General features: G+C 34.7%; 1 protein-coding gene across 4 annotated transcripts in view; it reads left to right on the top strand.

The window, feature by feature from the left end:
- Positions 1–25,719, top strand: part of LRBA (LPS responsive beige-like anchor protein) — a 764,757-nt gene that overhangs the window by 671,013 nt on the left and 68,025 nt on the right. For all 4 annotated transcript variants that reach the window (XM_007999974.3, XM_007999973.3, XM_007999976.3 and 1 more), the window contains one exon: positions 9,019–9,186. In XM_007999974.3, the coding sequence (XP_007998165.2) occupies positions 9,019–9,186 (168 nt within the window). The remainder of the gene's footprint in view (positions 1–9,018; positions 9,187–25,719) is intronic.

Below are 25,719 nucleotides of genomic sequence, written 5' to 3'. Positions count from 1 at the left end.
TTTTAGTCCTATATAATATACAAGTATACAATCGCATACACAAAGTAAGTGCAGATGTAATTTGATTCTCTGGCTGAACTTAATGGTTTATATTCAGCAACTTTTGCTTTTTTTTTAATTCAAATTTTTCTTTATTGGATATTCTTAGGAGTAATGACATAATAAATGTTCTACTTTGCCAAGGATTTTGATTTGCCACTATAAGTTTATGGCAGTAAGTCCAGGGAATCATTGGTGCCATGCAGACAGCTCCTTGTTTTTGTCTGGAGTCCTCATGGGATTAAACTACATCTGGCAATAAGTAGAGATTCTGCTCTGGCCATCTTCAAAGGCAAGAGACTGCTAGTGTTTATCAGATCTATATGGATAAGCAAATGGGAAGGGATTAAATTTTTTTTATTTTGTTTTCCTTCCTTTTGTAACTGACTATATAATATAAAACCTACAGGAGTTCATACAGTAAATTAATACCTTTTGTGATGGCTGCTGAAGAGGAAACCTATTCATTTCCTATACCTAGGTGGATAATTGACCACTGTAGATTAATATTTTAATTACTTATAACTATGTTTATAACTAGTTTATCTTAGAAAGCATAACAGCAACTTAAAGTCCTTAACATTAAGTTTCTAGGGATACTTTACTAATTTTTTAAAGAGTTGAACATCTAGTCTACCTGTTTTAAACATTTTAATGTCTGTAAATATTAGGGCATCATGTTTGGAATTTGGAAGTTTTTCATACATATTTATCTATGTGAGAAAGTTTACCTTTGAGCCTGTTTTAAGGTAGGCTAGTCTACCTTCCAAGTGATGGTGAGCCTGCCTTTCATACAGGGTGTGTCCTTCTCCTTATGCTCTTCACATTCTTAAGAGGTTATTAGTCCTGGGACTCAGTTTACCTGTTATTGAAGCATATTAGCTCTACATTTAACTTACAAAATAAAATGGCTGCATTCCAGGTATTTGTCATGTAGCACAATCTAGAACCTACCATTCAAAGCCTCCCTAAGAGAAATAATGTTTGTGCAAGATTATCTGAAGAATATGTGGTCTCCCCGTTTGTCTATACTTTAAATCTATCTCAGGATTAACTCAGCCCCTCTGAGAGTTGCATACCTGGATTCCATCATATTGCCAAGGGAGGAATTTCTTATCTTACAAATAGAAATAATGTGTTTTTCCAGGCCATCTGGTTTGTTTTTACATTATGGTCATTTTTGTCTCCTGTAATTGTTCGTGTTTCTTTCTTTATGTTGCCTGCTAGAAAGCTTAGCAGCAAATACATAGCTCATCATATATAGATTTGTTAAAACAAGTATTTTGGAATTTCATGGTTTTTATGTGGTATCTCCTTATTTTAAATTTTGCATTGCCTCACTTCTCTTTTGTTAAATGTATCTTGCTGCATATATATCACTGTAAGCTTTATGAATTATTTTCTGAACAAAGGCTTGCAAAATGCAAACACATACAAGAAATAGGTATAATTTCCCCCGTCCATTTTTACTAGCATTTTTTTTAAAGCTCGATATCCCTATGTGTGTGATACTGTAATTAGTTTAACATATCTGTATGTTGTGAATTCCTAGATTTTAGATGAAAAGTGACCTAAGGTTGAAATGTTAATTAAATGTTTCAATGTTCTGTAGTTCTAAAGAAAACAGTTGGATAAAATGTCAGTATATAGGAGTATTTTAAACATTTTTTAAAAATCATCTCTCTGAAAAGGAAGGTAATTGTGCAAGTTTGTCTAATCCTTTTGATCTTGGCACACAGCAATACAGACTTCAGTTGAGATTAAAACTATGAATTTCAAAGGAAACATGGCCTTCAGTGTGTAAAATATATAACAGCTGGTTGACTAGTCCATTTAAAACTACACAATAACAATCGTAGACAGAATGATTCTCCTGCCAAAAGATGCACGAGTGCTTGATGGTTATATCAAGATACGATACTAACTCACGCTTTTCTTTAGTAATGATATAAATGTAGAAATGAACTGTGTGCTGCTGGCTCAAAATATCTCTTCTGCCCAACAGTTCAAGGACAGTTTAGAAGTACAGAACCCCTTTTAGTGATTTCTCTATCTGCTTTTCAGGCTGAACTTCAATATGTTGTTGACTAAGTTTCATTTTTTAAAACTGTCTGATAACAATTTTTATTCTTAGCATCCCACAGTTTTTTCCCTAAATCTTTGATCGTCCAGTTTTACCTTCTTGGGCCTCAAGACTTATTAATCTTAATGTCACAACTTCACACATATTTTTAAGCTCTCAAAATTAAACTGTTATTTGTAAATAGTATAAAGCTTGTTTCACATTTTTGATATATATATATATTAAGACAAACAGCTGAAGTCTGAAGCATTGTGATTTATATATAATCATTATAGAGGAAATTGATGCTCATATTAATGGATTTTAGTTTATTACATATTTCCATTGTGTTTTACCTGAAGACATAATCTTTAAATTAGTTAAATTGATGCATTTTTTTTTTTAATGAGGATTGATGTGAATTTGTCACTTCTGGCAAGCCCCATTTATAAAATATATTTGTATTCTAAATTTATATACATCCAATATGAAAAAATGTTAATTTTCTGTGACCTTCGTTAGAAAGTTTTGATACAACATAGTTAACGCAAATTTTCTTTTATTTTCTTTAGATTCATTTCAAATAACGAAATTTACCTATAGATAAAATTGAAATTTGCTAAAGTCACTCAGATTCACTGCAAATTCAGAGCCAGCATTTAAGGAGTTAATGCATCTTATTAGGGGGACAGGAAATCTGGCAACTATTGCAGAAACTAGACCTAATGGTGCACACAAACAATTTGTCAGTCTTCTTAAATGTGAATAGCTTTCCGCAAAGTGGCTGCTCTTGCTTTGTTTGAACAGGCTAAACTTTTCCTTTTTGGACTTTACATCTTAGAAGTGAAATGTGATCCACATATTCAATCAAAATCATTTAATTCAAAGCATATTTTGATTGGAACAAAGTTGACATGGAAAGAAACTCTAGAATAAAAAAGTTGAAAGGACTTTATATCATATATTTAGCAGGAAAATTTGAAACAGTTCTAATTAGGCTGAAAAAAACAGCTTTCTTCAATGTAAATTACAAAGGTCATATATCAATGTTAAGGAAACATTACCACTAGTGTTTGAAATCCAGCACATGCAAACATAACAGACCAGTTCATTTTAAATCTCTGTGTATGTGTTTGTATAGGAAGAAGGCTGTATTACATGGATTTAAAATGAAAAATACTTAAAATTCCAAGTTTATAACTTTGTATATTACCACCTTGCCAATCTAAATGTCAGTTCCTTTAAAACATATTATCTATGTTCAAATGATTTAAGACTCTTAATTATAAGTACAATTAAAATTTTACAAAATGGATGTTTCATTCATTATAAATATGATTAAATACATCTTATAAGTAAATGTATATCAAAGTCAGGAGGGTTAATCAGTGATTTTCATTTCACTTTTGAAACTTACAGCTATGGCATTTTATGTCTCAGAACCTTTGTACCTTGGGCCTTCTAGAAGCCTGGGAGCGGAAGTAGTAGTACAGGTGTGCAGAAATGTTTATCTGGGCTGCCTAGGCCTATTCTCTCTGGTCATAAAGAATGTATAAAGAATATTTGATCTTTTTATTTAAGTTTTTATAAAAATCATTTATTTCATAGATATCACTAGTTTTTATTTAGTTTCTTTTCTTAATGGAGTGGTATGAGAATGTTTAGCGAAAGAATAAGTAAATATTAGCAGTAAGCTGGGAATGACAAGTATGAGAAACATAAATAATAAACAAATAAGGTTTCTTGGTCTTGAGGTAAACAGTTATCTAATAATTTCCTTTGTTGATTGAAATTGGTTTTCTTGATTTTTACATAATTTTCACATTGGCAAAAATTTGGTTTTTTGAAAGCAAATGGAAATTGCTAGTGTATCACTAATGCATGTGTAGATTAAATACATGGTTTATGCCTTTCAGTTTAGAATTTTTATTCTCAAATAGCCTAGAGTTTCTCAGAAAAAGCTATTTCTATATGTTATCATGTTTTTTGACTCCACTATAGAAAACAAGAATAATTTTATATAACACTTTTTATAAAGAAATAATCTACTTCTTAAGTGGGTTAGTTTCAGGAAAGCATAGATTGTGTAGCAACATGCACACAGACACACATATATATATATACACACACACACTTTGTAATTATTTCTGACACAGGGTTATAAAAACCTCCTATTTATGAATAATTTACTATTATCTTCATAATATTAAAGCTTTAATTTGTTGATATTCTGTATGCAGAACAAATGAAAGTTAGTAATAAGTGTATTTGACATCTGTATACTGTAGTTTTTAGCATATCTGAAGTCTTTTACTCTGCCTAATAGATCTCATTAAAAAAAACAGATATCAGCCCCAAGACAGTTTGTCAACACTAATATGAGTCCCCCTGGATTGGATTGACAATTCATGTGAGGCTTCATATGATAGTCTTTTCATAGTCTTATCTGATCCTTAACAATTGGACATTAGTTACTGATTTATTTTATAATAACTCAGATGAGTTGAATATTATTGTATTGTGTTGGACATTTTAGTGGATTTTCTTTTTTACAAATTTTACTCAGAGCACACATTGGATGTAAATGATGTATGCAGCCTGCTAGGGGAGTACTAACAATTGATTGGTTAGGTTTGAGAGCAGCATGGGAAGAATGTTACTATCCCCTAGCTGCAAACCGTATTTAACTCCAGGCTTAATGAGGACTGTCGGTTTTGAAGGCTTTGAAAAATCTCAAATGCTCAGCATTCCACTGGCATTTTTCATTTTTTTGTAACTAAAAATGTAGATCTAAAAGAGAATTTTCTGAATATGAAGAATTTTTTTAAAAAATCGATATATAAAAAAGGTATTTTAATATAGGTTTCATGATTTATGTTTTTAAATCTTAAAAATGGGAGTTATAAAAGGAAACCTCAGGGTATTCCATTTTTAATTATATTGTTTGTATTTTTTCCCTTAATTTCTTCCTGCCTGTCCTTCTCTCTTCCCTCAAGTCTTAAGTACATTACCTATTCTTGGTTAGGTAGTTGTCATTCACTGATAGCAAAAGGATATTAAAGTTCTGAACTGACTTTGTGCTGAAATGACTTTGAAACTTCTTAGAATTCTCTTATACTTACCACATTATTCTTTTAGTTCCCTTTTTAAAGCTTTGGTGTATTGCAAGACATGCTTGAAGCTGACTAATGGAATTTTTAGTTGAGTGTTTGAGAAATTATTTAAAGTTTATTCATGAAGGTAACGTGTTTATCAACTTCTGGAAGTGATTTTGCCAATAGTTCCGCGAATTACTGGTCAATTCCTTAAGGACTGACCTATAACAATGTAAGGTGAGGTCTGAACCATGGCATTGTGGCGATCTCTGCATGTGTGTTTGCAGCTTGATATGAGCACACGGTAGCTTTCCTTTCAGCATTTTTGCTTAAAATTCTGATGCAGTATCAAGATACAAAGCTTTAAGCATTGAAATCTAACCAACTTTACCATTTCGAGTGTGCATAAAGAAGTAGTCAACTATAAGGAAAACTCAACAGTTCTTTGTCTGGTGACACATAAAATAAAATTGCCCTAGTTTTTAGAGCTTTAATATTGAGGAAATACATTTGTACTTTGTCATTTGCTGAGCCTTCTAGAATTTTATGGTCTCAAATCACAACACCATGGACACTCAAGAGACTCCTGACTGTTTTATCTTATTAAACAATTTTGAAATCATTAATTTTTAATTAGCTTGGATGCAGGGATTTTTTTTATTGTTTCACTAGTGTGTGTATTTGAACTACACGTTTTTTATTTAAACTACTGGCGAGAGTACTATTTACTTAAATAAGTACAGGTTCTTTCTAAGAGTATATACTCTAAGTTTGCTTCACAGAGTCATATTTTTTGCAAACTCAGAGATATTACATGCTAATCTGTTATAGTAGAGCTTTTCGGCAGTTTATGAACTCAGATTTCGAACAGCCACCAAAAAGGATGTAAGCACGAAGATATGTGTAGGTCCTTCCCTGATTGAAAGTTCTAATTAAGTGAATTGGAGAAAATTAACTGAAATTAGCTGTCAGAAAGTCACATTTAAATGAGTGATGAGCTAGTCTGGCAGTAAACATTTAAATGATATAAATTGCCATTTAAGTGTATGGTTTAATGTTTGTCATGCATTAATGTGACATGAGACTGCAGTGACAATCAGGCAGCTTGCTCTAATTTGAACATATTTAGGGCTTTTGTGTGGAGTGCACTGCACACAAATTAAGACAATTGCTGTTTTTATGTGTCATTGTAAGTGTGCCTACCCCCTACCCCCATCCCTACCCAAGGTCTCAGTTAATGAAACCAACGTATCATTTCTGTGTGTAACTTGCATTAGTAGTCCCTAGATTTTTTTCAAATTTATGTACCTAAAATAGGCATTTACTTAAAGTTATCATAAGCTTCTCTCTTCTTATTTCAAGTAACATGTGAAGCAGTTTTGTGCTGTCATATCTGTTTAATAAATTTGTAAATGTAAAGCATTTTAAAAGAGATGTCTAAAACAGTAACTTTCTCAATTGAAACTAGCTAAATATTTGTAAGGCTTATTTCATTTAAGGTATACTTTGGAATGTGAGAATTGCCTAGAGTTTTGTTTACAAAATTATGCTTTCAATTTTATATTTGTGATAATATTGTGAAGCTGTGTTAAATATTAAAGGAAATATATTTTTTGTATTTATAAACATTTCTTTTTCATAGGTACTTATTTTAATAAAGCATATCTTTACACAAGTGTCCACATGTAAAGGAATAGGAACGTCTTTTGTCACAAGATGGTTTATATCACATTGGTTATTTGCTATATAAGTTGGTCACTTTTGTTTTAAAACTAGCAGATCTCTTATAACATAGCAGCAAGCCATACTGAAAATACATCACAATCATAGACTTCTCTAAAAATAAGAATCAATTTCAATGAGATACATTACCAGATATAAGTTGGTATAGCAGTCTCCTCCTTATTCACAGTTTTGCTTTCCAGAATTCTAGTTACCTGTGTTTAACTAAGGTCTGAAAATGTGTGAGTACAATACAATCAGATACTTTGAGGTAGAGACAGAGACCACATTTACATAACATTTATTACGGTATATACATTTTTACAGTATATCATTATTGTTCAAGTTTGTTGTTATTGTTGTTTATCTCTTACTGTGCCTAATTTATAAATTAAACTTTATCATAGGTATTTATGTATAGGAAAAAACATAGTACATATAGGTATGGGGTTTGGTACTATTCGCAGATTCAGGCATCTACTGGGGATCTTGGAACATAACCGCTGTGGATGAGGGGGGATTACTGTATACTTTTTTATTTTTATTTTTATTTTTTTCGAGACAAAGTCTCGCTCTGTCGCCCAGGCTCTAGTGCAGTGGCGCCATCTCGGCTCACTGCAAGCTCCACCTTCTGGATTCATGCCATTCTCCTACCTCAGCCTCCCGAGTAGCTGGGACTACAGGCGCCCGCCACCACGCCCAGCTAATTTTTTGTATTTTTAGCAGAGACAGGGTTTCACTGTGTTAGTCAGGATGGTCTCAATCTCCTGACCTCGTGATCTGCCTGCCTCGGCCTCCGAAAGTGGTGGGATTACAGGCATGAGTCACTGTGCCCAGCCTACTGTATACTTTTAATTGAGCTTCAGACTTTATGTTTGAAAACTCTTTGATTTTAATATAATTATTTATTGTGAAACTAATCCATAATGCTAAACTTTTATGTTGGAATGATTTTGAACAATATTAAATAATATAAAGATTAATACTTTCCTAAAAAATCTCTTTAGTTTTTAGAACTCTTTAGTATTTATAATGTCATTAAATTCACCAAACATTTATTGGCATCTATTATGTTTTAGGCACAGCACTAGTAACTGGGAATATAATGATGGATAGGAAATGGATCTTGTGCCTAGGATCTCAACCAACTACTTGATTGTGTTCATTCATTATTTATCGGGCACTATTATGTTAATAGCATCAAATATTTGGTCAGGTTTGATATTAATACCTAGAATAAAAATTCAGTAATTATAAGTATCCCCGACAAGATCTAATTTGTTAGCATAAGAACTCAATCAACATAACTAAATAATTTGGTTACGGATGTTGAAATAGACTACAAAATATTTTAATTCTAGAAAAATAATAAATATTTCAAGTGGATAGTAAATTTTTAACATTTTCACATTTAGTTTCCCAAAATAGTCTTTGCCTTGTACGGCCTCCTTTCTTTGAAGCATAAATCGAGTACCTGTCAGGCTCTGAGTTACAAATGTGACCAAGATAGGCCCAGTCCTGCTCCTTAGTGCTGTCAGTACAGTAGAAGAATACTGAAACTTACACATTTAGTATAATTAATTATGCCAAGTGCCGGAAAACCTCTAATTGTAAACAAAGGAGGACAGATTCTGGTAGAAACTAGGCCGTCAGATAAGTTGTTGTTGTTGTTGTTGTTGTTGTTGTTGTTTTGAGATGGAGTTTCGCTCTTGTCATCCAGGCTGTAGTGCAATGGCGTGACCTTGGCTCACTGCAACTTCCGCCTTCCAGGTTCAAGCGATTCTCCTGCCTCAGCCTCCTGAGTAGTTGGGACTACAGGCGTGGGCCACCACACCCAGCTAATTTTTGTATTTTTAGTAGAGACCGGGTTTCGCCATGTGGGCCAAGCTGGTCTCAAACTCCTGACCTCATGATCTGCCCACCTTAGCCTCCCAGAGTGCTGGGATTACAGGCGTGAGCCACTGAAGCCACAAGTTTCGTTTTTTAAAAATCTTTGTTCGCAGTAAAGTTAGTGTTAAACTTTACTGCTTGCTCTAAATGTCTCTCTATATTTTTAAAAAGGAATTCAACATAGTAATACAATCCATATCTTTTTTTCAGGCTCTGGAGAGTGAATTTGTTTCCTGCCAGCTTCACCAATGGATTGATCTCATTTTTGGCTATAAACAGCAAGGACCAGAGGCTGTCCGAGCCCTCAATGTGTTCTATTACTTGACCTATGAAGGAGCTGTCAATCTGAATTCAATAACTGATCCTGTGTTGAGAGAGGTAAGTTATCTGAATTGAGAAAGCAACTTATAGTCAGGTATATTTAAACTAGAAGGAGCTAGAGAACACCTCCTCCATCCTTTGATTTTACTGATGAAGAAACTGAAACTAGATGTAAAGTGCCTTAAGCAGAATAGTCTCTCAGTGACCTAGCAAGAACTTGAACCCAGAGATTCCTTCCAACAAAATGTTTGACCCAATATAAGATGACAGCTTTTTCTATTCGAACCTGTTAAGGTATCGATAATCTTATTTATAATTTTATATAAATTTGGAGGTTACTCACATGATTTTTGTAGGAAAATAGTAATAATTCATTAAAGAGATATGATTATGAGCATAAATTTATTGAAATGTGATAAAACATATTTATATGTAATACCTAAGAACATATATAACCACATAGAAGTTAATGGCAGGGGGTTGAAGTCCAAATCTTTCCTATGTCATCAAATTGTTGTTAAATGTTATTGAACTTCTTTTATTCTTGTCATTTATTTTCTCAAGTAAAACACTTAAACATGGTTTTGGCAAATGCAGCACTCACCAAAAAGTCTGTAGGAGACCTTACTTTTTTTAGTATTTCAAATCTAATTATGCATCCTTCTAATTCCAGTATACTTCATATGAAAAATTATAGAATTGAATGATGCAACCTTAATCTGTACAATTTTAGAACACAACTGCATTTAGGAAACCAGGAGCTTTGATTCGTGGGGAAAGTTAGATATCATTTTGAAAGAAACATTATTTGTAATGTGTGAGATTTGTCATTTTTCCCTAGCACTTGATTCATTCTTTTATGCTTCTACTAAGACCTGATCATGCAGAAGATATATAAGTACATATTTAAATAAATTGCCATATTATCACCTGGCTTATGTGCTAGATAAGTTAGTAATGCACACAAAAGCACTGTGTACTAGATGTACATTTGCATTAAACTGCCCAAGTTTTAAATTGCTACGTTTCAGTTTTTAAAACGGTAGGGGCAGAGAATTGGGTCACATAAACTCTTAAAGACTCTTCCAGTTGTTCAGTTTTTTGAAAATACTCCTTCAGGGTTTTTTTTATTTTATCAGAACATCAACTGAGTATATGACACAGAATATACATAGGATTCCCTAAAGGTATTGAGGTGAGAGCAACATACAGGTAGTGTTACAAAACAGTGCATAATTTTATTGTTGGGATAAAATAGCATAGGCCTATTTACTGTCTTTCTTTTTTTTTTTTTTTTGTTCATTTTGGCTATATTTGAACAGTATTACTTTGTTCTGTTAAATGCCCATAATTCTTCAACAAATATACCAGCTATTTTTGTTTTCTCCTGTTATCCTTAGTAATTATCCATATCTCTGCATAGCTGATATGTAACTGAATTCGCACTATAGAAATGATTTTATAATCTCTTAAAAAGAGATTGGTTGTACTTAATATACCAGCATATTGTTTTTGTACCAGCGTAAATTGGTTGTACTTACTACATCAGTATGTATTTTTTGTGTCACTATATGCAATCTCCGTATTCCTCATTTTGAAATTCTGTAATGTTCCATAGAGTTGCTGTGAAAATATGCTTAACACTGTTTCTCTCAATGCAAGATCGTATTACTTAAAAGACTTGTCTCTTGGTATGTCCAAGACGACATAAGTAGCTCTACTTTTCATTAAAGGTTATGCAATGTTTTCATGATAAAAATGTCACTTGGCCTATATCTGTTTGTCATGGCTAGTTAAAAAGTAAAACATTCGGTCAGCTAGTTGTTTCCTCTATGAGTCACTCTATGGCTTTTTATTTTTATTCTGGATTGACCACCGTCCCCACGTACATACCAATGATTGTTTAAGGAAGTTTACTGTGAATTAATCTAGAAGAACACTGTCTAGAATTTTTCTGTAGTGCTGTAGTGTGTTCTGTGTCTGCACTGTCTAATAAACCATGAAGCATATGTAGTTATTGTACATTGAAATGTGACTAGTGTGACTAAGGAACTAAATGTTTAATTTTAATTAATATACATTTAAATAGGCACAAATGACTAGAGGCTACAGCATTGTACAGTAGAGATCTAGAAGACTTATGTTTGTCTTTGACCATCTTTTCTTGCTCTGAGTTCAGTGCATGTAACAATGGGAAAATAAATTTTAAATTGACTTGGTAGGATATTTCAAAGTGACAATACTCCATTTAGATAGATATTTGAATATAGGTGTAAGCTCAATTATATTTTTTCTTTCACCTAAACTAACACATTATAATTTCAAATAAAATTCTTTATTGTGATAAATATATATAACATAAAATTGAACATTTTTACCTTTTTTTTTTGAGACAGAGCCTCGCTTTGTCACCCAGGCTGGAGTGCAGTTGCGTGAGCTCAGCTCATTGCAACCTCTGCCTCCTGGGTTCAAGCGATTCTCCTGCCTCAGCCTCCTGAGTAGCTGCAATTACAGGTGCCTGCCACCACGCCTGCCTAATTTTTGTATTTTTAGTAGAGATGGAGTCTCAGCATGTTGCCCAGGCTTGTCTCGAACTCCTGAACTCAAGTTATCTGCCTCCCTCGGCCTCCCAAAGTGCTGGGATTATAGGCGTGAGCCACAGCCCCGGCCATTTTTACCATTTTTGAGTTTACAGTTCAGTGGCATCAAGAACATTCACATTCTTGTACAGTCATCACCACCATCCATCTCTAGAAATGTTTCATCTTCCCAAACTGAAACTCTATATGCATTAAACAATAACTCCTCATTCCTTCCTCCCCCAGTCCCTGTACATTACAGTGCTACTTTTTATCTCTATAAATTTGACTACCCTGAATACCTCCTAGAAGTGGAATCATGCAACATTTGTCTTTTTATGTCTGACTTATTTTACTTAGCATAATATCTTCAATATTCGTCCATGCTGTAGAATGTATCACAATTTCCTTTCTCTTTAGGCTGAGTAATATTCCATTGTATGTATATACCACATTTTGTTTATCCATTTATATATCAATGGGCATTTTGGGTTGTTTCCATCTTTTGGTTATTATGAACAGTGCAGCCAAGAGCATGGGTGTACACCATCTGTTCAAATCCCTGCTTTCAATTCTTTTGGATATTTACCCCGAAATGGAATTTCTGGATTATGTGATAATCTTTTTTTTTTTTTTTTTTTTTTTTTTTTTTTTTTTGAGGCGGAGTCTCACTCTGTTGACAGGCTGGAGTGCAATGGTGCAATCTCAGCTCACTGCAACCTTCGCCTCCTGGGTTCAAGTGATTTTCCTGCTTCAGCCTCCTGAGTAGCTGGGATTACAGGCATGCACCACCACACCCGGCTGATTTTGTATTTTTAGTAGAGACGGGGTTTTACCATATTAGCCAGACTGGTCTCGAACTCCTGACCTCATGATCTGCCCACCTCGGCCGCCTAAAGTGCTGGGATTACAGGCATGAGCCACTGCACCTGGCAACAAATAAGTTTTTAATATTTATTTTTTATGATCAACTTTTGCTAAAGACTATTAAAACTTTTGCTTTAAGTTTGACTTCCTGTTCTTCACCACAACCCTAAGTAGTTAATTATGAGAAAAATAAGCCTTAACTGATAGTCTTCCACTCATCACACCCTGATTTATTTTTATATTTTTATATTATACATTATATAGACATATATGTATATATAATATATTCTATATTAGATTCGGCATTTATTAAACATGGCCTGTGATGTTCTAAGTCTGGCAGGTATTTGATATTCTTGAAATGAGAATATAGTGCTTTGTTACTTAGTACTATTAAAATAAATATACACATTTAATTTACAGAGCTTTCTGAGTGTCATTAAAATGGGGCCAGGCGCAGTGGCTCACACATGTAATCCCAGCATTTTGGAAGGCCATGGCAGGAGGATCATTTGAGTCCAGGGGTTCAAGAGCAGCCTGGGCAACAAAGTGAGGCCCCATCTCCACAAAAAATTTGAAAATTATCTGGGTGTGGTGGTATACACCTATAATTCCAGCTATTGGGTGCGGTATGAGGTGGGAGGATTGCTTGAGCCCAGGAGGTTGAAGCTGCAGTGAGCCATGATTGTACCATGGCACTCCAGCCTGAGCAACAGAGTGAGACCCTGTCTCAAAAAAGAAAGGTTGGGGGGAATAGTCTTTTATTGTAGCCTTTTCATACCATTTACTAGTGCTAAATCCTATAGTACAATGCAGTGTGATATAATAGAATAAACAAACAAACAAACAAATAAATATGAATTTGAGTCATGGCCCTGATGCCTACTAGTTGTGTTGCTCAGTCTCTGTTTCCTGTATATAGAAGTGATGCAATAATGCCCACTCTACAGAGGATGAGATGACATATAATGCATGTAAACCACCTGGCATGGTGCCTATCCCCTCATAAGTACCCAGCAAGTGTTAGTTCTTTCCCTTATGTTGCTCACAGTTAAATCCTTGGGTTAGAAAACACAACTATAAAAGGAATGCAAACTACTGATTAGATCATAGAAAGAATCATAAAATGTTAACACTAGAGAAGTTATTAGAGACCATTTCCTAGTGGACACATGCTGAGTTCACTGTTAAGTGAGGCAAGAAAGCAGAAAACATGATTAGGTCATTAATTTATTCATTTTTTCAACAACCTTTTACTAAACTCAAATCATGTAATAAGGTTAAAGGGTTGAAAGGCAAGTCCCTGCCCTCCCTCAGCTAGAGTTCATTATCTAATGGGAAAATAAGTATAAGTAAACAATTATAGTATGATCTGATAAATTCAGTATGGAGATAAATATATGTATGTATGTATGCACAAGCATAGGATAAGTACTAAAGCCCAACTGACAGAATCCAGGCATGTTTTCCAGAGAATGAGAGACTGGAGCTGCATATTGAAGGATGAATAAGATCACTGGGTAGAGTCATGAGCAAAAGTTACCTCCACGGAGGCAACTGCATACCCTTCCTGCACATGGATAAAAGAGATGGCTAGAGAATATGGTGTATGTGGAATGAACTGAAGGTGAGCAGATGAGGGAAAGAGACACAGGAGCCAGTCTTCAATACCATAAAAAATAATTTTCAGCAGGGCATATGGTGGCTCACACCTATAATTCCAGCACTTCGGGAGGCCAAGGCAAGAGCATGGCTTCAGGCTGGGAGTTCAAGACCAGCCTGGGCAACATAGCAAGATTTCATCTCTACGAAAAGATGAAAAACTTATCTGGGCATGGTGGCACATACATATAGTCCTAGCTGAGATGAGAGGATTGCTTGAGCCCAGGAGTTGGAGGCTGCATTGAGCTATGATACTGCCATTGCACTCTAGCCTGGCATCAGAGTAAGACCGTGTCTTTAAAAAATAATGCTTTTAACTGCGTCATAAGGCAGTAGGGAACCACTGAAGGTTGGTGAAATGACTCCATGTCACTAATATGTGTGTTTAGAATCTGAAAGAAGATTGGCAGATAAGAATTAAAAAGTACTGAGTGGATTTTTCTAAGAGGTCATTGGTGATCTTAGAGAAGTAGCTTAGAAGGTAGAGGATTGTGTTATGAATGGGAGATGTTGAAGTAAACACAGTAAATAAAGAAAATAATTTAAGCTTTATTGAGATATAGTTTACATATGTTACAATTCACACATTTAAAGTGTATGATAGTTTTTAGTATATTCACAGAGTTGTACAAGCATCACCACAATTTAAGAGCATTTTCGTCACCACAAAAAGAAATCTTTATATGCATCAGCAGTTACTCTAAAGGATAATTTTTTAAATGAGTAAATATTGGACTGCGTTTCTGTGTTAATGGGAAAGATCCAAAAGGAGGGAAGCATGTCAGACATGCAGGACAGAAAGTGTGTAATACACTATCAAGCTCTGCGTGAAAGTGGAGAAGAACAAAACCCAGAGCATAGATAGAGATAAGCACTGAACAGGAGGGAACAATAGGGCCTCATCTGGATTGGAGAGTAGACAGGTCACATGGGGACTTGTGTAAATAAATGTGTATGAATGAGGTGGAAAGGCAACAAGATTCTCTTTATGAGAGTTTGTACCAAGGATGAGATTATATTTATGCTCAATGGGTGCTGCTCAATAATTATAATTTCCTTTCAATATTGTTTTTCTGTGTTTTCAACATTAGGAGAATAGGTGTAGAAAAAAGTTGAACAGAGAGGGATGTGTGTGTGCGTGCGCTTGTGTGTTTCTGGAGAGATAGAGAGACAGAAAGATAGACACAGGTGGGGTTTGCCATGGAAGTATGGTGAAATGTATGAAAAAGGATTGAAGGTGCAAGGGTAGCTGATGAAACTGTTAAAGGGATGTTGTAGAAAAGATGAAACGTGAACCCAGGCTGGATTAGGTAGATAAGAAAGGAAGGAAGGGACTGATAAACAGGAAAAGTTTATCCTCTCATTCATTACTAATTCATTTATTCAACAAATACTCATTTTGTTCAGGATGCTAAAAATGTGGAGATGAGCAAGACAGGCAAGGTCTGTTCCCTCCTGGAGCTCACATTCTAATGGGGCACAAAGAAAATAAAATTTAAAGACTGTAATTTCAATTATATCAAGTGCTATAAAGAAAACAGAAGTGGGTAAGGTGATGCAAAGTGCTACGAGGGTGGAGAACTGTTAAAGGGGATGGTTAATGACTGCCTCTCTGTCTTCATAAACAGTGTTTCCTTTAAAACTTTAGGATTGGAGTACAGCTAAACAAGGGCAACAGGGAGTTAGCTCCTACTGCTCTCCCCACGGCCAAGCATGTGCCTGCAACGCCCGGCCTGGGACAGCCACCAAGTCAAGTCTTGTCACAGGCTTCATGCCAGCTGTGAAACTTTCACTATTGCCTTCTACTTATTTACTCCCCACCCCCACCTCCAGGTCACGCCTCTCTTTTCTTCAGAATCTTGTTTCTCTAAGGTACTTTAATATCATTAATATTAGCGCATTTGTGTATCTGCTTGGTTTATATTAAAGCATTATTTCTGCAAAACCACAATCATGGTACAAGGATAGACTTCTACCTTTCCACTATCAAAAGCAAATTAGACTAATTTCTGTTTGGTAGCTATACTTTACTTATTTCTGTTCACTTCTATACACTTAATTCAGTCTAGAAATATGTTCACAGTCATACAGAGGCAAGTTGTCTACATACAAGTCATGTAATCACCTACTATATTGAGAAAGCGCCATTCTTCTTGAGAAAGTTTCTATTGTAGAATGAATGGTTAATACATATGGCATAGTAAGTGATCATAAAAATAATCTCTCTATAAAAAGAGCACTAAACGATAGAAATAATAACCATAAGAGGAGGAAGAGTAATCAGAGAAACAGCCTGCAGCACATTAAACGTTTATGTTGTTTTTAATTTTTAGAAAACAGCTGGGTTATCAATATACAACTATGCCTGCATTTACATATATCACACACCAGAAAGAATTCTTTTTCAGAGAAATATGCTAATCTTTCAAAAACTATCTTGTGACCCCAACTTAAGAATATATTCTTATCTGTTTACTCTTCTTTATTTCTCTGTATTTTGGCACTATTCTTTTTTTCCCTGCCTTTAACATTTTTTTAACTTATTCTAGTTCTTCAATATTACATATATTCTTTTATAGATAAGGGACAAATAATAAAAGTTGATCGTTTTCTGATTATTCTGCTGATTTTGGCTTGTCTCATTCACTTCTTTTCTTTCAAACACAATCTTATTAAGCCTTTCTAACCCCATTTTTGAAAAAAGTAAAACCCAAGGAAAGAAGAAATTTTCAAAAAAGATAAAAGTTAGAATATTTGAATTCAGGGTCAGATATGAGTAAGAATAACTATTTTTACTAAGAAAAAAATTCTCTTAAAATCCAAATGCACAAATTAAATACATGATGAATATTTTATAAAATAATTTTCCCTCTTCTAAAAGATTTAACATAAGTATTTTCCTTAAATTAATATATTTAAAGTATAATTGTATTTATAGGCATGGTTTCTAGAACAATTCTGTATCCTTATCCAGAATTCACCCATTAATTGTCATATAAATGCTGTCTGCAATATACAAAGGTTGAGAGCTTAGTATCTAGACATTAGTATCTTAGTGTGAAATAGTTCATTGATGAAGTTCAGTAGGTAAGAAATATATATATTTTTAAAAATGCATATACGCATATGTCTGTGTGTGTATATATGTAAATAAATATATATATGGCAATGTTACGTTCACTGATACAGGAGCACAAAGGAGGCATTTCCAACCCAGATTAAGAAAGTATCAACTGTCTGAACATAATCCTTAAGAAATTTGAGTTAAGTCGGTGAAGCAAAAGAAATGGAAGGGACATTCAAAGCAGAGAGTATGGCATTGTGGGAAGGAGCACAGTATGGCTCTATGACTAGAAAAAAATCATGTGGTAGGTAGGGAGAGCGTAAGAAGTTGGTGATAGGCCAGGCAAGGTGGCTAACACCTGTAATCTCAGCACTTTGGGAGGCTGAGGCAGGAGGACTGCTTGAGGGCAGGAGTTCGAGACTAGCCTGGGCAACATAGTAAGACCCTGTCCCTAAAAAAATAAAAATAATTAGCCAGGTGTGGTGGTATGTGCCCACAGTTCCAGCTTCTTGGGAGGCTGAGGCATGAGAATTGCTTGAATTGAGGAGGCAGAGGCTGCAGTGAGTCAAGATCACACCACCGTACTCCAGCCTGGGTGACAGAGCAAGACTCTGTCTCAAAAGAGCAGCTAGGTTGGTGAGATCTCTAAAACATATTTGGAAACCATTCATGTCTGTTCATTATTATTAGTTCAAGCCACCACCATCCTCTCCCCACTGGACTAACGTTAGTAGACCATGTCACCTTTTTCTATCCCTGCCTACCTACAGTCCACTTTCCACAGAGCTGCCAAAGTGGTATTTGAAACTGTAAGTCAGATCATTTCACTTCCTTCTTAAACTTTCCTATTTCACATCAGACATAGAATAAAATCTGCTTGACTCACATGATCTGGCCCTGCGTACCTCTCTGATCTCATGTCATCTGTTCTCTTCCTCGTTGATGTGTTCTATCACACTGACATTTCTGTTCCTGATTACATGAAGGGGAAGGCCTTTGTAAGTTTAATATCAAAACTAAAAGTTATTAAAGAAATTAATATATTCATGTGTAAAAACTACATGAAAACGGAAGTTTCTGAACATCTAAAGCAACAACAAATAACAAAGTACAGGAATAGAAAACTCATGAAAGATAAAATGCAAGGCACATATGAAAAGCACTTTAAGCTGAGCACAGTGGCTCACACCTGTAATTCCAATGCTTTGGGAGGCCAAGGTGGGAGGATCGCTTAAGCCCAGGAGTTTGAGACCAGCCTGGGCAAATAGCAAGACCCAGTAAGAGAAGCAGTTCATCCTCACTATTAATCAATGACATTAAATTGAACACACAATAGCATTTTTGTCCATTAGATTATCTAAGATTAAAAATGATAAAAATTTTAATGCTATCAATTTTAATGATAAAATCTAATGAAAACAGATACTGTCATATATTTGGGGAGAATGAAAATAGGTTGAATCTTTATAGCAATCTGTATTAATTATTAAAATGTTCATGCACTATTTACTTAGAACTCTAACCAAAAGTAGTAATTGACCAAGTGTGAAAAAAAATTCAGTTATCTAGTTGTTCATATATGTTCATATGTAGTCTGTTCTCATGCTGCTATGAGGACATACCCGAGACTGGGTAATTCTAAAGGAAAGAGGTTTAATTGACTCACAGTTCTGCAGGGCTGTGGAGGCTTCAAGAAATTTATAGCCATGGTGAAAGGGGAAGCAAACATGTCCTTCTTTGCAAGGTGGCAGGAGAGAGAAGAATGAGAGCCGAGTGAAGGGGGAAGCCCCGTATAAAACCATCAGATCTCGTGAGAACTCACTCACTATCACAAGAATAGTATGGGGGAAACCACCACCATGATTCAGTTACCTCCGATGGGGTCCTTCCCACGATGTGGGGATTATGGGAACTACAATTCAAGATGAGATTTGGGTGGGGACACAGCCAAACCATATTATCATAATAGCAAAAAAAAAAAAAAAAAAGAAAAAGCAACATAAATGTCTGGTAGAGAACTAGTTAATTAAATATTGGTAAATTTACACAGTAGAATACTGTATGTCATCAAAAATGTTGCTGCGTAAATCTACATGTATTACCATGGAAGTATATTTTGCCATATTACAGTGAATAACAGATAATGTTATGAAACATATAAAATACAAGCGCATGAGGAAAAGCCTGGAATTATGGACCCCAAAATGTTCATGGTCATTATCTTTGGTTAATGAGATCATGGAATTATTTCATCTGCCTCTTTCTATATTCTAAAAAATTATGTCTCTTGAAAATCAGAGAGAGAGAAAAAGCCAAACACAACTCTTTTTCCCTTTTCAGGGGGAAAGAAGCCGCTTCTTGAAAAACTGAACAAGCAATATATGTTAACATGAGGATGTGAATTCTGACTTTGTTTTTGGCTGCTCAGAGGTGTTTTTTAATTACTTTCTGGGTTTTGGCCATGTTCTTTCTCAACATTCAGTGTTATTAGGGTACTGGCTGTCTATAATGATCTTCATGTAACTTTGACAGGGATGAAGGCATTTACAATTTCTTAACTTTTATCTCACTCAGAAATCAGAGTACCTCCAATCTCTTAATTTTCTGTGTGTGTTATTTAACCCACTGAGTTATGGGAGTTTTCATACTTTTTAACATTTGAGTTTATTTCTTCATTTTTTCCCATCATATTTGAGGGGGAACACAAAGAACACTTCTACTTTTAGGGAAAATATCTTAGATATATCGCTGTTAATTGTAGTTTTTGTCATTATCTAAAAGCAAGAAAACTTTTGGCTTAAGATTCATGAATTCTAGATCTCTGGGTTCACTACTTTTGTGTGCCTGTGTCTGTGTGTGTGTGTGTATAATTAAATAGTTATACAAAGTACTTTAAAAATGTATTTATCAAAGCAATACATGTTAACTATTTCAAGAGACAAATAATACAGAAAGTATAAAGTGAGAAACTAGAAAGCCCTAATCCTCAAACTGGTAACTAATGCGAGAGTCACATGCTAATGTCTAGCTATAAGTTCCTCTTTGATGCACTTTGATGTGTATGTAAAGAAAAAAAGCCTCTGCCACAGAACTCATCATCCTTTCTAATGCCTGAAATTCTACCATTAGAGATCACTTATTTGGTTACAAATCCTTTAAAAAAAAATCCTTTCCAATCATATGGCTGGCTGTAAACAAGACTGGACAGTAGGTTTTGATAAAAGGAAAAGTACAAAAACAGCAGAGTCTGGAGCAGTTGTTGTATAGGGGGCACCAGGGCAGATCTTGGGGTGCACCTGGAGGTTGGAAGAAGGGGTAGGGGTTCAAAAGCTGAAAGATACTTGCAGATAGATGTTGCTGTCAGACAACCTTAATATGAACAATATTAACTGTGCTTTTTCATCTTTTACTTTGTTATAAGTACTTGCTACATTTCCTCTGAAAGTGTCATTTTCTTCTTAACTTTTCACGTAAATACATTGTTTTATGTTTATGTGAGTTCAGAAATTAAAGTTTTAAATTTCCTTTTGAAAATGGAACTCAGCTCTATTTGCATTGATAAATAGGGAAGAGGGAGCGCCATGATATTGCCCAGTTTAAAGAATTACTATATACAAGTGACCTCAACATGAAAGTAAAACCTGAAAATTTTCCCTGAGTTGTGTTTAGTGTCAGTGGTTGGTTTTCCCTTCTCCAAATTTATCCTTCCAAATACTGTCTTAGCTATGCGTAATCACTCTGAGGTCTGTTTTCCAAAAGAAGCAGCAGCAATGTTTAAGTTTACATGACCCCAGTTTCATGACAGCAGTAGCAAATCAGATATCTTATCCAAGGAAAAGCATTTTTGGCTTAGAATTCCATCAGTCTGTTGGTGGGAGTCAACAGCTCATTTCAGCTCCAACACTGCTGCAGAACACTGGCTGCAGTGAATCTTTCAGAAAGCATAAACACAATTAGTATTTATAGCATTGTTAACATTTGTTAAATAGTTGGGGGAGTGGTCTGTAAGCCTGTTTTAAGCAGGTGTCGCAAGAATCTTTGTTGTGACTGTAGTGAGATTTAAGAGTAGGACACGATTACAGTGGTTGTAGCAATATAGTAAATTAGGAGTATTGAATACAATAAGTTAAGATTTCATGCAGTCACAATCCAAAGTGTTATAGAAATAATCATGAAGTATCTCTGGCCAGAAGTGTGTTACACAGATGGCAGATTTGACACAGTGCAGGGCGGGAACTGTACAATGAGAAGCCAAATAAACGGGAAGGATTAGTCAGGTTTTAATTGAAAACCTACATTTAAAATACCATAAAATTATGCCAGAGTTTCTTTTACTTCAAAACCATAATAATCAGACAAAAATTCCCTTATTCAATTAAATGAGCATCAAAGTTGTCAGTAAAGCTACTCTGTATTTTGCTCATGATTATATCTTTTGCAGACTTACTAGTTAAGTTAGGTGTAACTAAATTATACACTCAAGGGCATGAAGCAAAGTATTAATATTTTTATGATGTTTTTTCCTATTAACTACCTACAGAATTCTGAGCTGTTCTATTATACTGATGACTTTTGTCATGAACCCCTGTTTCCTTTCAGGCACCATCTTTACTTCATCTAGGTCACTCTTAGCAAATGAATAACCAATGACTGCTGCTTTTCATGACACAGTTTAAACGTATTTGTCTGGTTTTGAGAAATAATTTAACCTTCTGAAGGTAAAAATTAACTCTCTGGATGTTGTTGGCTTTTTTTTCCCCCTTAAGAACTTCACTGTGTTTTTTCAACATTTGCTTCTTAGCATTGGCAACCTCTTTGAAGACATTCCACTTATTTTTCTAGGCAGGCTGCTTTATCTACTCAGTTCCAGTAGCCAGAGATGGAGGTGTTTTGAATGAGCACATCAGTGTTCTAGACAGAGATACTGTTTGAAATTATCCATGAACACAGTGCCGCTGAACATTATTGACTGACGTTTGTTTCTGTTGGTTGTGTCTGCTCTGACTAGCTGGTTTCTTTCAGATTGGCAGCTGGGATTATGCTGTAGTAGATGGACAGCTACAAGAACTGGAGATTGTAGTGAGGCTGGGTTGGGACTCAGTTTAATGTGCCTGAAAAGTACAGGCTCAGTTACAGGCACTAACGGGAAACTCTATGTGCATTTTCACAAATTATAATTACATCATGGTTTATATTAGTAACTTGCATAATAATATTATTTGAGTAGATATGCTAGTAAAAATACTCCTTTCCCTCTCTAATTTCCTTCTCCCCCTTTTCTTTGCATTATTGTTTTTAAACATGTTTTACTTAATTTAACAAGCTGCTCTTTCTCTTTGTGTTTTATGTACTCCATTCCATCATGATATGTATTTGTTTCCAGTTACCTGATGCATTCTGAGTGCTTTTTGGAGGAAAACACATTATTTACTTAAACAAGTTTATATTTAATTAATACTGAATGATGGCAAAATGTTGCTAAAACTAAGGGATCCTTGGAATCAGATACAGATAAGTTAAAAAGTAAACTCAGTATTAACAAAATTAATTTTATAGCAAGGTCTATAGATTTAAGTTTTTGACCAGTTTATCAACTGAAGTTGTTCTTAGATGGTTACAAAATATTCCTTGGGAGAGGAGCAGAAAAGATAACTGTTGGGTACTGGGCTTAATACCTGGGTGATGAAATAATCTATACCACAAACCCCCAGGACACAAGTTTACCTATGTAACACGCCTTCACATATCCCTCTGAACCTAAAATAAAAGTTAAAAATATATATATTTCTTGCCATTATGTTAATGGATAAATAAAACTTCATAAAGACGAGGCAGGTGGCTCGGCCTGGCGTGGTGGCTTAGGCTTGTAATCCCAGAACTTTGGGAGGCCAAGGTGGGCAGATCATTTGAGCTCAGGAGTTCAAGACCAACCTGGGCAACATGGCAAAATGCCATCTCTACAAAAATAGAAAAATCAGCCAGGCATGGTGGCACACACCTGTGGCTCCCTGCTACTCAGAAGGCTGAGGTGGGAAGATCGCTTGCGCCCGGGAAGCAGAGGTTGCAGTGAGCCGAGATCATATCACTACACCCCAGCCTGGGCGACAAAGTGACATCCTGTCTCAAAACAACAACAACAACATCAAAAAAGACAAAACAAAAGCAAATATTTGCAGACCTTTTTTTAAAAATTGTCTCAGTTTTAGATTTTTTCAAAATGAAAATTGTTATGCTTATTTCAAAAGTAATACATGCTTTGTGTACGATATCAATTGGTATAAAAATGAGGAAAGTATACATTTTTATTCTGCCAATCTTTTCATCCTTCCTCCATTAGAGAAAATAGCCAATAATAGTTTGGAATATACCCCTCTAGATTTTGCATGCAAGTGTTCATGCATATGTATGTATGTATGTATGCACATAACACAGGAAAGTATATGTGTTTTATGTATATGTGTGTGTGTATATGTGTGTGTGTGTGTACACATACACATTTTTTAGCTGAAATAAGGTCATACTCTATACACTTTGGTAGTTAGAAATTTTTCTTTCTTCAGTATGTTATGAACTAGTTTCTACGTCAGGTATATTCAACTCATTTTAATGGCTGCATAGTATTCCATTATCAGAGTTTAAGTAGTTTTTTCTTCCAATTTTTACTGTTTTAAACAGTACTATAATATCTTTGTACTTAAATCTTTTTGTCTTCATCTGATTCTTTCCTTATGAAAATTCATAGAAGTGGGGCTGGGCATGGTGGCTCATGCCTTTAATCCCAGCACTTTGGGAGACCGAGGCAGGCGGATCACCTGAAGTCAGGAGTTTGAGACCAGCCTGGACAACATGGCGAAACCCCATCTCTACTAAAAATACAAAAATTACCATGTGTGGTGGTGCATGCCTTTACGTCCAGCTACCAGGGAGGCTGAGGCAGGAGAATCACTTGAACCTGGGAGATGGAGGTTGCAGTGAAACAAGGTTGCACCACTGCACTCCAGCCTGGGTGACAGAGTGAAACTCTGTCAAAAAAAAAAAGAAAAAAGAATCGTAGAACTGGAATCAATAGGTCAATCTTTATTTGACAATGTACAAACTTGACTTTTGTCTAAATTCTTAGATATCTATCTTTATGTCTACGTTCTCAAAACTAAAAATGTTAAGTCTTTCAAGTCCAAACTTACATAGAATCACTTCTGTTGAATTTCATTTACTTTTCTATGTATTAATAGATTATTTTGCAAATTTTCATTGAAAATATCCTCTGCTATATATTTTGAACATTTATCTGCTTGAGTTTTAAATATTCCATATCCTAGTGTATCCATTTTCCTGAAAAACTATTTATCTTTTATGTTTATGCTTTATAAAGTTTGAATTTTTTGTTTTTATTTCTAGGGCATTTAAAATATTTACATTTTAATCTTAGAAGACTCTTTTAAATACTTTGAGTTAGGTTCATTATACTAGTTTTTAATTTTGTGAATTTATTGCTGTGACAACTAAAAAGTATTCATAACTTTGTATTTCTTTCTTAAGGTTAAGTGGGAGTCTGGTTTTCAAATGTTTCTAAATGATGCTTTGTCTTTCTTTCTTTTAAACCTGATAGAGTAAGTAGTCATTTGATTTATATGTTTTTAAACTTACTGATATCAAAGCTAAAGTTGAACCATAGCTCCAAAGGGCACTGAGGCTAGTTAGCTAGACTGTAAACTGAGTAGAAACCTGTCAAATATCCAGCAAGTGTTCTACAGTTTAGGTTCAAATATCTGAAGGGAAAGAAGGAAACTGGCACAAGTAATGGTATGATACCACAGTAGACATCACTGGATGGTCTTAGTGTGACTTTTAAAATATTGAAAATAATTTAATCTATGAAGTCTTGGAATGCTTAAACATTTCTTGGTAAAGATGTAGATTAGCATCTTACAACAGCTTTCTTGAACTTAATTTTGGCAATGTGAAAAAGTTTTAATATATTAATAAATGACATATCTTTTCTTAATAAATTATTTTGTCTCTATTTCCCTATTCCAATTTTATAGTGCTTTCAGATGTAAATATGTAGGTGATAAAATGCAATTTCAGAGTTCTGTGCTTAAAAAAAACAGCATATATATTAATTGTGTCCATATGTTTAAGTTATTTCTCCCCTACCCTCTATCTTAAATAAAATTTTACAGTATTTATTGTTGGTTACTAAGTGCTGTACTGAGTTAACTTGTTTCCTCAGTTAGATTAAAAAGCCTAGGTCAGAGAGACTAAAATCGTCTTTGTTAAGTTGAAGCCAAATACAACATTGTCACTAAGCCAAGTTTACTTTCCTTTACTTTTATTTCTTATTTCTTTCTTCCTTTCGTTCTGTCTAGTATGTGTATGTATATTCTCTCTCTATATATAGTCTCTTTTTCTATATAT

The sequence above is a fragment of the Chlorocebus sabaeus genome, chromosome 7 (genome assembly GCF_047675955.1).
Source record: "Chlorocebus sabaeus isolate Y175 chromosome 7, mChlSab1.0.hap1, whole genome shotgun sequence".
NCBI classification, from domain to species: Eukaryota; Metazoa; Chordata; class Mammalia; order Primates; family Cercopithecidae; genus Chlorocebus; species Chlorocebus sabaeus.
Note: the sequence above shows the minus strand (reverse complement) of the source record. Positions and strands in the feature narration are given on the sequence as shown.